Source organism: Nanorana parkeri, unplaced genomic scaffold (assembly GCF_000935625.1).
Source record: "Nanorana parkeri isolate BGI_ZX_2015 unplaced genomic scaffold, ASM93562v1 scaffold238, whole genome shotgun sequence".
In the NCBI taxonomy this organism is placed as follows: Eukaryota; Metazoa; Chordata; class Amphibia; order Anura; family Dicroglossidae; genus Nanorana; species Nanorana parkeri.
In genome coordinates, this window is record NW_017306506.1 from 106,341 (window position 1) to 121,582 (window position 15,242).

Consider the following 15,242-nt stretch of genomic DNA (forward strand, 5'->3'; position numbering starts at 1 on the left):
AGACTAAAGCTAGGTATAGTGTATATTGTTATGCAAATAACCCTGATGCCAGACTGTTCTCTGGTAAACAATAGTAATCTGGGAAAATCTAATTTAAACGGTCAACCATTTCACAATACAACTGTAAGCAACCAGATGGAGCAACCCTCTCTCCTTAACTAGCCATACAGGGCCAGATGTTCTCTTGTTCAGCCTGTGGATGGAGGAATTTCCACCGCGGCTGCCTGAATCACTGAACAGTGACTGCACCTAATAGGATACAGTCACTGTTTGGGCCATACTTTTTATTTATAAATTGCTTTTTTTTGAGCCAGGTGGTGATTGCAGGGTCATGTGGGACCCATTCAGCAAGAATAAGCTGAAATTTAGGTTATCTATGGCCAGCATTAGCATTCTCATATCTATGACTACTTTAGTAGTTGGAGTATAGTTGGCACCTCATCTAATGATAACTAAACCCAAGAACAAAAAATTAATATATTGCAGCGTGCCAATCCATAGATGTAGTAGTGGCATAATTTTGTTTTTATAGGCTAAGAACTAGGGATGCACTGATACCAGTTTTTCGGTATCGAGCAGCGATATTTTTTTGTTGGTACTCGCTGATACGGAATACCGATACCGGCATCCATGGACCCGGATTATCAGGAAGCCGGGCGGCGGGTGAAAAATGTATGTGACTCTGGACGGAAATAAATGTTGGGACTATTGCTCGTGGAAACGATGCCATGCTGAATGCAAGTCATAATCAAAGATAAGGGTGGTCCAATGAAATATTAGAGTGTGTGACTTTTTTTTGGCCAGGCAGTGTATTTTTACCTGTTGTATAATTGCTATGGAGTCTGTTGCAAAGAAAAGCAAAACAAACGACAAACGCACTCAACAATTTGTCACCAGTTATACAGTAAGGTGCACATGAAATGGGCTTTGAACAGTAAAACAGTAGAAAGGCATCATGGCACACTCACAAACCAGCATGTAAAACAACTTGTCTCACCACTAAGGATAGTGGGGATAAGAGGTGCCTTGGCGCGGCAGTGTGGCTTTCACATCCTCTGCAGAAGACGTGTATCCAAACCTCTGTTATTATCCTTAGTGGTGAGACAAGTTGTTTTACATGCTGGTTTGTGAGTGTGCCATGATGCCTTTCTGCTGTTTTACTGTTGCAAAGAAAAATCACAGATTTGGATCCGAGCATAGCTTGGCTGGGGCAGTAAATTCAGCACTTAATTTGAGAGCATTTAAATATTCAAGGGGAGCAGTTTATACTAGTTATAAGCTGACCACCCAACTGTCCCAGATCCCGTGGGAGGCTGTCCCACAAATTAAACAATATCCGGGCCGTGTTTTGCTGCCAGATATTAGAACAGGAGCAGAGAGGAAATCTTTCAAGGAGGACACCTGTCTCAATGACAACTGTCTAGGTGGGGATAAAACCTCACTTTAGAGATATTTTCTCCTACTTCCTGCTTTGTCTGCAGGACAGGAAATAAAGGGGAAATCTGCCCTATGGAACACATGCAGAAAAAAAGCCTGACTTGGTGTTACCCATCCCTACTGCATCCAAAACTACAACAAAGTTTTGGCTTTAGATACACATTAAAGCACAAAAAAGTTGTTGTTTTTCTAAAATAATAAAATAGTAATTTTTGCAAACAATACTAGGATTGTAGGTTTGCCAGCCCTTTAAATTATCACATAACTATGGAGATTTGGCAGCCTTATAGGACTAAATGACTATACATTATTTATGCTGATTGCCTGTAGCTAAGTGCTATGTGGTGTTCTTGATAACTTTTAGATTTCATCTTTAGTTATTATATGCGTCAGCTTATTGGCTTTACACACAAGTAATGGTGCTCTCTAGTGAATTATAATGGCCTTCTCTTTAACCTGCAACTGCTTCTCCAATACTTGCTTCCTCTGCTTACTTCAATAATGGACTGTGACTTGGGTTATGAGATCAGCAAAATATGTGTATGCTGAAACACTTTATACATGCCATATGACTACACTGCAGAGTATAAGACGACCTAATTGAAAAGACACGTTACTGAACCAATCTAAAAGCAGTGCTTGTAAACTTGTATATTAATCTTCCAAGTATTTTAAAATTGTGGTTCTGAAATGGCGAGGCCTGCTGCCGAAGGTAATGAGGTGTCTGTATTGTTATTTATTTTCATTCAGTGTCTTCTTACACGACTTATTTTTTGCTACAATTTCATGTATATGTGTATAAAGTCATACCTCCCAACTATCCAGGAGTCATGAAGAAGTGTGTCCATTGTCTAAATACATTATGCTGGAAGGCATCCCTCTTTCTCATCTTAGAAAGTAAGATATGACACAGTGTGTAGTAGGCTGAGTGCCACTTCTTTGATTAGTCTTAAAGTGACACTAAACTCAGGGGTTAAATCTTAAAAATACATTCAAGTACCTTAACTATTTTAACATAAATGTATTCTATGTGTGTATCACTCGGCTCTAGGTCTTCAAAGCATCCCTGAATTGGTGCTGACACTGTTTTTCCTTCTGGAGGGGGGCTACTTTTGTTCCCCATGGTCCCTGTATGTTGTAAAGTAGTCACCGCTCCACGCTCACTCCTGTGATGGACTACAATCTCCTACTAATTTGTACTGAAATTATAGTCTATCATGGGAGTGAGTTTGGAGTAATGGCTACTTTACAACACACACAGGGACCATAGGGAACAAAAGTAGTCACCCTCCAGAAGGAAGGACAGTGTCAGCACCAATTCAGAGATGATTTGAGGATCTACAGCCGAGTGATACACAAAGATACATTTTTGTTAATAGTTAAGTTACTTGAATGCAATTTTAAAGTTTAACTCCTGAGTTTAGTGTCACTTTAATCTTCACTGATTACATAAGACAGATGGGGCCCTGGTGTCCTCAGTAAAAAGTACTTCTGGCCTTGGCGAAAAAAGATCTACTGCCATGAAGAACAAGAAGAGAAACAAAATGATTGCATTGTTTACTACAACCACACAGACAATAATTTTGAACTTGAACAGAAGGACCCCATCTGCTTTCACAAATGATTTTCCCTTGCACAAGCTTTTACATGAGCATAGTGCAAAGTTCCACAGATCTCTGCAGTATTGAAGAATAACAGCCGACTCCAGATTCTGCAGAATCTGACATTTCCAGGAGTGTCAGGTTAATGGTTCCCCGCTCTGCTCAGTGGGTCAATCCACCAGTCCCTATGTCACTACTGCATTAAAGTAAGGGGTCATCAGGAAAAAACCCAGAGCACAGAGGGGCACCAGAGATCAGACAACTTCAAAGTGTCAGGTTTTATAGGATTTTGAGCCAGCTGGCTCTCTTCATTTCTGAAAAGATGGTCAGTTTGGGTATTAGGAGAGGTGAATATTTCATTAACTTCTTTGCAGCAGAATATACAGTATATTTTAGTATTAGAGTACCTTTACTCCTATGTCTGGCATGGCCTTTAATTACGATTGCTGGGTTTGACATTTGCACAGAATATGGCAAGACGGCTCGAGTGTCATAAGCCACAGGTAACACATTGCAATTATGACCCTTCAATATACGGTACTTATTTACATATACACATTGTCCGATTTTTGCACCTTCACCTCCAATTACACAGCACCCATAGGATGATACTTGTGTTCATACTTCAGTGGTAGTTTAAAGCTGAACTTCAGGATAACAAAATATTGTCTAAATGCAAGAGTCATGTGTATTCTTTCTTCTTGGTGAGCTTTGTGTATTTCTTCCAGATCTGTGCAGTAATCCAGCGTGAAACTTTACCTTTGTGCAGGAGCTTCCTGTGATAAAGACCAGTCATTGCTGCTCTTTATCCTTGTGCAGGGTGACCGGTCTTGTATCTGCCCCCTCCTGTAGTTTTTGGCAGGTAGCCTATATTGGTTGGGGACTGCCGGGTCCCTCCTCAACTCTGCTCCCTGCCCAGGCTATGTGCAGCACAGTGGTGATGTCACTGCAACTTTTTCAAGGTAATAACTTGGTTTCCAAAAGCATTTGACATTCACAAAGTGGATTTATATCCTTTTTGGCTATTAAGTAATGTATTTAAATGAAAATGTTTGTGCCTGAAGTTCAGCTTTAATGGAAGTTACAACCTGTCTTCTCTAAACTTTATCCAACCCTCAGTACATCGCTACAGAGCTGACAGTTTCCTCCTCTGCTACCTCTCCTCAATACCCATATAGCATCTTTTCTTCTTCTGCATGATTCCAATTCTTATGTCTCTTCCCCACAGGCTTTATTTGCAGATATTGAGGCTGGAGTCACACTGTCCGATGTGTGTTGCAGAATGTGGGGTAGTGCACATGTGTAAATGGCCTCATAGGAATTCCCTTTGAAAAGTGCTGAGATGTGAACCGACCAACCTTATAGGAAAGGAGAGGATTTCTTCCTGAAATGCATTTTCATGCAGCTAAATGCACTAGTTTTGCTGAATGGAAATGGACAATTGGAAATAGACCTAAAATACATCAGCTGAAAAAATCATTTTGTTTTTTTTTGTGCTTCAAAATAGGCTTAGTGATCTGCTATTCTTCTGATAAAAGAAAAAAGCAAAGGGGAATACACCGTCACCTGTCAAAGTCATATGATAGGCTATCCTCCAATCACAAAGCTGCATAAAGCAGAGAGACCTTCGGAGGACCCCACAGACTCCACACTGCCGTCTGCATTTCATGAATGGACTGTAAAATACAGGCCATGATGTGGACAAACATTGCAGTACACAGTGGAGTGCAGACAGGGATATGCACTCTCAATTATAAATGGAGCTCTATGTCTCCTTCTCTCGGAGTCTCTTCCCTGCTTCCAAACACACATATGAACTCTGAATGATGTTTTGTGCGATGATTACTTCCATAACCATGACTAATGCACTTAATATGAAATATCACACCTGCAAATGTGATGTTGTGTCAATCACTCCAGCTCTGCCCCTCCTTTCCCTTTCCAATAGCTAGTGTATGCATTGGGACACTATGCTTTATTTTGAATTTTAAGTGGTAGGCAGAGTGTGATGGTAGTTTAGAACTGAAGCCAAAAAGAAACAATACCATTTAATCTAGTTCTATCTTCACCAAAACGTTTGATTTTTACAATAAGTAGCACAAGTCATGGAATCTGATTGAATATTTAGCAACTGTAGTCCAAGGCAAAACTGTACCCTGGGAGGAGGATGTCCAGCACTGTGAGCATGTCTGCTGGTATGGGACCAGGCTCTATAATTCAGATACAATGTAGCATGTAGAGAGGTCTAAGCCGCCTGACAGGAGTGCCTGGATTACAACTCTGACTGAATAGGATTACAAATGTTTTGGCAGGTAAAACATTTCACATATATTCATCTAAGTGTTTAGCTGGTAGCCTGGGGTTTAGCTTTGATTTAAAGTAGATTTAAACCCCACATGGAAGACATTTCGTTTTCTAATGCACTGTGTATCCTCTTGCAATTTTTTCTGCATTAAATCCAATTTTAGCTTTTGTTTTATTTAATTTATTAATCAGTGTTGCTGATCTTCTTTAGCCAATTTGTGTTTACATGCACTTGCTCCAGAAACAGTTACACATCATTGCTCTGGACTGGATTATTTATAGTGACAGTTGACCCTGCCGCCGCAATGTGTTTTTGGCACTGTCACATGTAGTCACCACCAGGGGTGCATGTAACAGAGTGAAAATGCAGAAGTACATCTGAGAGTTAGTTGTCACTCCATGACAGGCAGTGCCTGAACATGGATCTTTAGAACAGGATCACCAGGCATTCTTTTAATATGAAATGTCGCTTTCAAAAGACTAAAAATATAGTCAAATCGCATTAACCTGGTAAACCCTGTATTAGATTTTAGTGATTTGGTTTAGATCTGCCTTAATATAATGACTACTGTTTATGGAAAAAACTTTTAGCATATGGACTCAATTGGATACACACTGGTCTTGATTTCCTGTTATGCAGTGTTATGCATAGTCATTGGTCCATATAAGATGTATCTGTCATACTTGATCAGTCGCTGGGATAGTAACCAGAGCTACTACAGTGCTGGCTTCCCCTCTGCTCTGAACACACAGGGGGCACTCACTCGCTCGGCACAGTGACCTATCAGAGAATGCCTATTTTGATAAATAAATACAAGGCATTCTCAGATTGAACAAGGGATGGTCATGTCACGATCCGCTCCTCATCCAATCAGAGAATGCCTTGTATTAATTGATAAAAAATACTAGCAGGGTTGTTCACAAAAGAGTAAAGAGTTTGCAGAAGGCAGGAGAAGTGAACCATCTAAGCCAAGATAGCTGATTTGGAAAAATTCTCCAATGCAGCCCACTTTCCAGTTCAGCTATGTTGTCCTAGATTGTTCACTTCTCCTGCCTTCTCCAAACCCCCTAGGTGTTCTCAGAATGGCCACTGTGCCAAGCAAGTTTCTCCCTGTGTGTTTTCAGAGAAGAGGGGAAGCCTCTCAGCACAAGACCATACAGGACTGGGGAGTTTACAGCTAGCACTATAGTAGCTCCGACTTCTTCTGTACCGTACACAATTCCCAATGACTGATCAGGTATCATCCCATACTTACAAGCTGCTCCCAGTAAATATGCAGAATACTTAGTACCTGGTGTTCAGGTTTAAATAAAGATAACTTTAGAGTATAAAACATTTGTCTTTTAACCATGTATAAAATTAATTTTATTAAGTCAAATTCCATTCTTCCATACTCACACAAAGAAGAACCTCTAGGTAATGTTGCTTTCAAGTAGTTGCTGTTATATATGTTATTAATGTCATTCTCTAAGATTAGATTGTGAACCAGACTTTAAAGGCACCTTGATAATGGTGTGTGACTAAAGCTGCTGACTCGGCAAAAATTGGACCAGTGTGTGGCCCAGTCAGCACCCTACCATTCGACAAAAGGAAATTTTTCCATCGATTTTTGCTGTGGGAGTCGGTTTGAAAATTCTTGGCTGAACAGTGACTACAGTGGCACACCCACCACTGTCAGAATGCAATAGCCTGGTGAAGGGAGAGGGAAGGAATCCCCCCATCCACGCTGCAAGCGAGGCTCACAGAAAAAAAACTTACAGTATATGGCCAACTTGATACCTAGGGATCTAATTATAAACAATATGCAGGGCTCTTCACAAATAATGTCAAAAACTAGGGATACATCGGTGCCGATACCGAGTATTTGGGCCAATCAGGAAGCCGGGGGGCGGGTAATGACTCGCCGTCCAGCTTCCTGATTGGTCGGGCAGCTGGCCAATCAGGAAGCCAGGTGGCGAGTCATAAACTGCCCTCCGGCTTCCTGATTGGCCAGAAAGCCGGCCCCATGCTTCCTCATCACCTTGTGACGAGGGAGCATGGAGATGGCTTTCCGGCTAATCAGGAAGCTGGGCGGCAAGTCATTACACGCCTGGCTTCCTTAATGGGACTTCCTGTATCGGTATTTGGTATCGGCGAGTACCGGTAAAAAATATCGGTACTCGCACTCCATACCAAAAAAACAGTATCGGTGCCTCCCTATCAAAAGCAAATGCTTCTAAAATAATTCTCAAATGTAGTTTTGTAATAATATATTATGGTCACAAGATGAAGCTGAGGAGCATAAGGCTGCCCATACACCTTGCGATCATCGGACTACACTTTTCGTCCGATGATCGAACTGTCGTACGATTTTCAGACGGCGCCCCCATCCTGCCCCTATTATCACAAGCTTGGATCAGCGGTAATTAGAAGGAAGCACCTGGATGAATTGCGGTAATCGACCGCATGTATTTTCGTCTGCACATGTGCAGTGTAGATCGTATGAATTTTGACGTACGGAAACCCCACCAACCTTGCGAAAATCGAACGATCGACCAAAATTATCTAACCTGCTGGTCAAAAGTCGATCGATTGTACAGTATTTGCGGTTGTACACTGCCCATCAACCTTACGAATATCGGACGAAAATGCGATCGCATACGAAAATCGGACGCTAGTCATAAGGTGTATGGGCACCTGAAGACATAAATTCTAACTGGGAAACTCTATCTAGTGGCCACAATGTATTACTACAACAACAAACTACATTTGAACTGAGAAACTACACCTAGTGGCCACAATGTACTGTATTACTACAACAGCAAACTACATTCGAACTGGGAAACTTCATCTAGTGGCCACAAACTACTTCAAACTGGGAAACTCCATCTACTGGTTGTCTACTGGCCAAAATGTAGTATTATAACAGCAAACTAATTTAAAACTGGGAAACTCCATCTAGTGGCCATAACAAAACTACACAACATTTGAACAGGGAAAAATATATTAGGAACATAATTTTTGCCATTATATGCCCGAAAACGAACGTTCACAGATTTAAATAGATTTAAATAGACCGCATATTGTATATCCGCACACGCAATCACCTGAGGCCTCTGTTTTATCAACATTTCAGAAGTAGGCTTTAAAGAAGTCTCCTTTTCAGGGTAATTTTTGCTTTTAATGCTTGCACCAAAATATCTCTCCCACGTTGTTCGCTTGTTGGTTGTAAACTGATGACCTGCTTGAGATCTTTTCTTTCTTTCTACCCAACACACGAGCAGAAAAGGAATTCGATCCAAATGATGGCAGATATCCAAAAGCAGACAGTGCTGCAGCTTCGTCAGCTGCTACACAAGTATCACACATCTATATTTCAAAAAGGCTGATGTGTAAGCACTACCGCTGGGAAGGGAGAAGTTGGGTCTTACTCCAGATTTCAGTCTTCTTCACAGCTATGTAACATGGACATGCTGTCCACTTTAATAAATTATAGCATCAATAAAATGTAATACTGAATCATGCTAACAAATGTTCCTCTGGGTAGGACTCGGTTAGCTAGTCCTCATGAAGCTTCTGTAGTATCCGCTTTAGCTGCTCCTGTGCAGAGTGACAGAAGTCACAAGTCTTAGAAGATGTGTCCCAGGTCATATTAGAGATAATCTGTGTTAAACATTCCTGTGCAGAGTTCAGATCTTGATCGAACCTCCTGTCTTCTGTCTGAAGAGCCATGTGTGTGCAGATGTTCCTGAACTCTACGCTGTCCTAGGCAGAGTATAAAAATGTAAATGTTACTTATGGAAAATGAAAGCAGAACTGTAGGAGGATATTAAAAAAAACGTAATCTTTAATGAATTATGTATATATGCAAACAATCCTTAAAGTGATCTTAAAGTCCAATGGTTTTTAAAGTAGTATTAAACTCTAAAACATTTTTCAATAATCCAAATCAAAGAAATATACATTGCCCAGCAAAGTATTTCTTTATATTTTTGCCTAAACACTTACAGTCACCATGTTTTCGAACAGCTCCAACTCAGCTCAGCTTCTCTAAACTTCCTGTCCAGTGCAAGTTCACAAGGGACAGAGCAGTCTCCAGCAGCTGTCCATATAGTTTGGAGAAGGGAGGAGGTGAGAGCGGGGAGCAGGGCAGTGTCTTGCCTTGTCATGCCTGTGCGTTTGTGGAGACACCCACCGCTTACTAGCACACACAAGGGTGCCTCCATAGCACCCTGCAAAGGGAAAAGAGCCACTCTTAAATAAGTCAGGACCAGTGCTCAGGGGACCAATTGATTATGCAGGAACCTAACAGGGTTATTCAGAAAAGGGTGAAGAGTTTGGAGAAGGCAGGAGAAGTGAACAATCTAGGACAACATAGCTGATCTAGAAAGTGTGCTGAATTGGAGAATGTTTCCAAATCAGCTATGTTGTCCTAGATTGTTCACTTCTCCACTTTCTCCAAACTCTTCACCCTTTTGTGAATAACCTTGTTAAACTTGTAAGCATGAAGGAGCAACATTCATTGTAAGTGATTTAATCAGATTTGAAAAAACTTAACATTTTGACTTTAATATCACTTTAAGCTATTTCAACTGCTTGTGAAATCTCTTACAATGGATATTGTTCCTTAATGTTTAAAAGTTTTGGTTTCCTACAGAATCTGTGTATCCCCTGAACATTAGTCCTGACCCAAAATATGGATGTAATATGAAGCATGGTCAGAAAGATATACACTGAGTCGCCAGTTTATTATGACCACCTGACGTTTGTAGGCAAATTAGCTATAATTTTGCGCTGAAGTTGCTGGAGGGCCAGACCATTATAAATAGGGAAGCAGGTTGTTTACCACGACAGTAGAAGTGATTTGTTTCTGAAGATATGGGTAAACAACGCGATTTAACAGCCTATGAACGTGGGATGATTGTTGGCGCTCTGAGCCATGGAGCGAGTATAAGCAAAACAGCAGAATTCGTTAAATGTTCAAGAGCAGCTGTTGTTAAAGTGTTTAAAGACTGGACTCTCAGCCGAAAATCTGGGTCTGAACGTGCGAATTGTGGCCGTCAGCGACTAGTCAATGTTAGGGCAGAACGGAGAGTGGCAAGACTTGTACAAGACAACAGAAGTGCAACAGTGCATTTTCAGATTCCTCGCATCACCTTTCAACATCTCGTGGAGTCACTAGGCGGCCCAACGAAGTCATCTCGTGGAGTTATCTCGTGACCCAACGAAGTACTGATGGGGTGGTCATAATAATCTGGCCACTCCGTGTATTTGCCTTTAAAGCACACATTTTAATGCAGGTTACTGCAACCCACATTGATGCAATGTCTTTGTGTTCTGAGGTGCATTGACTATGGCACTTCAACATATATATATACAATATCTACAACAAATGCACCTGCACTACAGGTGAAGATCGCTGCACATATAGGTACAGTATTTGTAAAAATCATAGTTACATAGTTAGTCAGGTTGAAAAAAGAGATTTAAAAAAAAAAAGCCTAAACAGAACGCTATGCCCACAATTACCACCTGTTGATCCAGAGGAAGGCAAAAAAAAACCCATAAAGCATGATTCAATTTGATCAAACAAGGGAAAAAAATTCCTCATCAACAATCTCTGATGCTTAATATATACAAGAACTCAATATCCAGTAATATTCTGTGCATTTAGGAATACATCCAGGTGTTTTTTTAAACAATTAACTGAGCTCGCTAGAACAAGTTCCTGGGGGAGTCTATTCCACATTTTTACAGCTCTATCTGTGAAAAATCCTTTCCGTATGCAAAGGATAAACCTCTTTTCCTTCAGACACAAATGGTGCCCCCTTGTCCTTTGAGGCGGACGGCAAGAGGTTAAAGTGAATAATTTGGCACCAAGCTCACTATATGGAGCATGTATGTATTTGTACATGGTGAGCATGTCCCCCCTTAATCGCCTCTTCTCCAGAGAGAACAAATTCAGGTCAGCTAATCTTTCCTCATAGCTGAGCTCCTCCATGCCTCTTATGAGTTTAGTTCACCTTCGCTGCACTTTCTCCAGTTCCACAACATCCTTTTTGTGACCTGGTGCCCAAAACTGAACTGCATATTCCAGATGAGGTCTTACTAATGCTTCATCATGCCAAATGCTTTCTCGCTCATCATTCTCAGGGTGATGTCTGCTCTTCTGTGGCCAGAGTAATTCATATGTTACAGTCAACCCAAGCACAATGAATGTGCTTAGCACTGTACATCCTCTGTTAACCCCCTGTGTGTTGAATTAGTGACAAGGCTAGCAAACATCCGGCACTTGCACTGAAGGAGCACTGCAAAATCTGCACAAAACCTTCACAATTCTAAATGTCACCAGTGATAAGCACAAACGGATTTCCTGCATTATGGCATGTTGCTGTAAGAAAAGAAAAAAATCTCCACTGAACCAAGAGACTGTTAGTTGTAGGCTATAGGAACAAGACCACAGTGCACACATATGCAGGATCTCTATACTAAGCAGAACGGAGAAGCTGGCCATACATTAGTAGATGAATATTGTTCAGAATGCAGGCTGAACAAAAAAATCTAACAGATTCCTCAATCTATGCTAACAGTGTAGATGGACAAATCTCCATCTGCAGCTCTTCTATTCTGACAGGCAGGGCCCACTGCTGTCAGAGTACACAAAAAGTAATTCACCATTCAGCTGAAAAATGTTTGGCCTGCTTCCTTCGACAAAACTGGATTGAGTGATCAACTTTTGTTGAGCCAGAAGGGCCACATACTGTGTAATGCTGGCCATACACCAGTATTGTTTTCGGGATCTTCATTTTATTCTCTAATAGTTAATGGGGTCAAATCGGCATCTGATACATTTTTGTTAATATTTAAGGTACTTGAATTTGTTTTTAAGATGTAACTCCTGAGTTTAGTGTCACTTTAAAAATGCATTCAAGTAGCAAAAATTATCAAAACTGCATTTTATTTTTGTATCACTCCCCATGCAGATCCTCAAATCATCCCTGAATTCATGGTTACACTGTCCTTCCTTCTGGAGGGTGGCTACTTTTCTTCCATATGGTCCCTGTGTGTTATAAAGCGCTCCAAGCTCACTTCCTTGATGGACTACGATCTCAGGTTTAGTCTACTAATTTGTATTGGGATTGTAGTCCATCACAGGAGTGAGTTTGGAGCCCTGACTACTTTACAACACACACAGGAACCATGGGGAACAAAAGTAGCCACCCTCCAGAAGGAAGGACAGTGTCAGCACCAATTCAGGGATGATTTGAGGATCTACAGCCCAGTGATACACCAATAAGATACATTTTTGTTAATAGTTAAGGTACTTGAATGCATTTTTTAAAAGATTTAAAGTAGTGTTAAGGTCTGGGCGTTACTGATGGCAGAGGAGCCATAGGCTCCCTCTGCCATCAATCAAAGATGGAAGGGGCGTGACCTGCCACAGTGCTGTGTGTGTCTATGGACGCACACAGCCGCTGCGGGCACGAGCGTGCACAGGTGCCACCATTAGAACGATGGTGGCACCCGTGCAGGGGGTGTGGGGAAGAGCATGGTGGGGACTCACTAGAAAACAAGGAATGAAGTACTTTTACAGAAAAAATGCAACATCCTCCAGCAAAGGGGGGTCTCCTTAAAGGAGAAATAAAAAAAAAATGGGCTTTAATATCACTTTAACTTCTGAGTTTAGTGTCACTTTAACTCCAGATAAAAAGGTTATTCTAAATGTTTTGTATATAGTATCCCTGGTAAAAGAGATCAAAGTAAAATAATATTTACAAACACTGCTACATTGTAACATTGCAATTGTTAACATAGTAAATCATTTTTTGAAAACAGACCCATACATAAAACTACAACTCAGAGTCCTAGTGATTTCTGCCCACCACTCTAACCCAACAATCCTGCAGAACCTTCACCAGAACTACAGATGTGAGCATTCCCCCCACAGTAGTGAGACCCATCCAGAGATCATACAGTTCTCACACCGTGCGATACTCACTTTTATCTGCATTGTGAATTGATGGTCCAGCGGTAAGTGTTGCAGCATATTCTCCTCCACCAGCAGCAGCTCCAGTATAGATCGTGCCACCCTGGAGAGCCGGTGTCTGGATGCCCTCTGTGCCAGGGTGAGGCACCTCGGGGAAGATCCTGAATCCGTGTCATCAGATGGCAGCTCCGTGCCAGCTTGCTGTACCTGGGGGTGACATAATCCGCTGATCGTGGCCCCCTCTGCGATAAAGAGGTTCGGGATGCCGCAGTGCATACCCCTTTGCTCCAGGAGGGGGAGGAGGGTGTTCAGAGCCTTGGCTTGGTGGCTGACAACGTCCCTTAAAACTGCTGGCAGGGGCATGTCTGCTGTTACAAGACCAGAAGGGATGAGATGAGTTCCTCTTTATCAGAGTATAGAGATATCTCAGCGTGAGCTCCAAGGCTGGACAATGAAATCTGAGCCCCGGGGCCACCTCTGATCCTTCACAACAAATGAACATCAGCCAGATGGTCTGCATAGTCCATTCACTATCATACTATCATTATCGCACGGTATATCTCAAGACACGGTTATCTTATCGTTCTGCAAAACAAAAAACAATGGACAGGTAGGTCAGCATTGCAATGGAGAAGTGTATAAAAAGCTAATCAATTTTAATATGTTTAGTAGTTAAAGAGGACCCCCCCACCCCATTTATTTGTCATTAACCGATTCTTGGGCCCTGGGTTGAACTCAGACTCAACCCACCCAGCCAATCCAGCACTGTTCTGTTGTGATGCTCTTACCCATCTTGAAAAAGATCTGGTCCATGTGCAGACATGCCACTTGTCTCTACCAGGTCCCATAGACCTGGCAGAGACCTGCAATTGTCTGTGCATCTGGCGGATCGATGTCTACACGTGGCAGGTCCCATAAACTTGCTAGAGACCTGCGGTGTGTCTGCGCATGTGGTGGACTCATATCTGCACATGTGGCAGGTCCCATAGACCTGCAAGAGACCCATGGTGTATCTGTGCATGTAGCTGTTCCCATAGGCCTGCCAGAAATCTGTGGTGTGTCTGCATGTGTGGTGGATATATGTCTCCACATGTGGCGGATCCATTTCTGTGCATGTGGAAGGTCCCATAGACCTGGCAGAGACCCGTAGTGTGTCTGCACATGTGCCGCATCCATGTCTATGCATGTGGCAAGTCTCATAGACCTGCTAGAGGCCCGCATTGTGTCTGCGCATGTGGCGGATCTGTGTCTGCACATGGGGCGAACCCATGTCTGCGCATATGGCAGGTACCATAGACCAGTCAGAAACCCATTGCAGTCTGCACATCTGGGGATTCCATGCTTGCACAAACATGTTTCAGGTCTCGGTCAGGGACCTGTGGCGTTTCTATGCATGCGTTAGATATGGCAAGTTACCCCCTGGGTGATGTAGACATCCCAGGAGGCAGCTGGAGGGGGGAGGGGGGTTGGGAGACAGGAAACTCATCCTCGGCTGGCGGAAGAAACTACTGCATGGCATGGGGGTAGCAGGGATCACACACCATGAAGTGTTAAATACATGCTCAAAACTCAGTGGCTGAGCACTGAGCTACAAATCTCAGCAAAATTACGTAGCGATTCTATAGAAATTAATGATTTTCTTAGTGAGAAATTGAGGATCGCTTCAAATAAATCTTTCATCTGACAAAGCCCAAAGGCTGGTAAGGCTGATCTCACCTCCTCAGCTACAGAGGGAACGATTCCATAGGCAGCCTCTTTAGCCGTCTTGTGACTGGCCATTTGTCTCTATTCCCAGAATCGCCATCTGACATCAGCCGAAGGCTTCGAAAATCTATACAAAACTAGAAAAGCGTTTTCACTTTGACAATGAGTTCAATCTTTGGTTTTACCACAGCCAATTAACAGGCCCTACCCTCTGAATTTCACACTTCAC

The 15,242-nt window shown here is 42.2% G+C and overlaps 1 protein-coding gene across 1 annotated transcript; it reads right to left on the reverse strand.

Annotated features, from left to right (window-relative positions):
- Nucleotides 1-8,714: 8,714 nt before the first annotated feature.
- Nucleotides 8,715-13,672, reverse strand: DLEU7 (deleted in lymphocytic leukemia, 7). The gene is made up of 2 exons (XM_018556441.1): nt 13,322-13,672; nt 8,715-9,087 (listed from the first exon to the last, which is right to left on the reverse strand). Exons 1-2 carry the CDS (start codon nt 13,670-13,672, stop codon nt 8,881-8,883), a joined length of 558 nt encoding a protein of 185 aa, XP_018411943.1. The 3' UTR covers nt 8,715-8,880.
- Between the last annotated feature and the right edge of the window lie 1,570 nt (nt 13,673-15,242).

Bases quoted from the DNA above. Each gene is read 5' to 3' on its own strand.
- DLEU7 (XM_018556441.1), bottom strand. From the start codon at position 13,672: ATGCCCCTGCCAGCAGTTTTAAGGGACGTTGTCAGCCACCAAGCCAAG. The intron at 9,088-13,321 runs GTGAGTATCGCA...TACTCTGCCTAG, and splicing joins AATTCACAATGCAGATAAAA to GACAGCGTAGAGTTCAGGAA.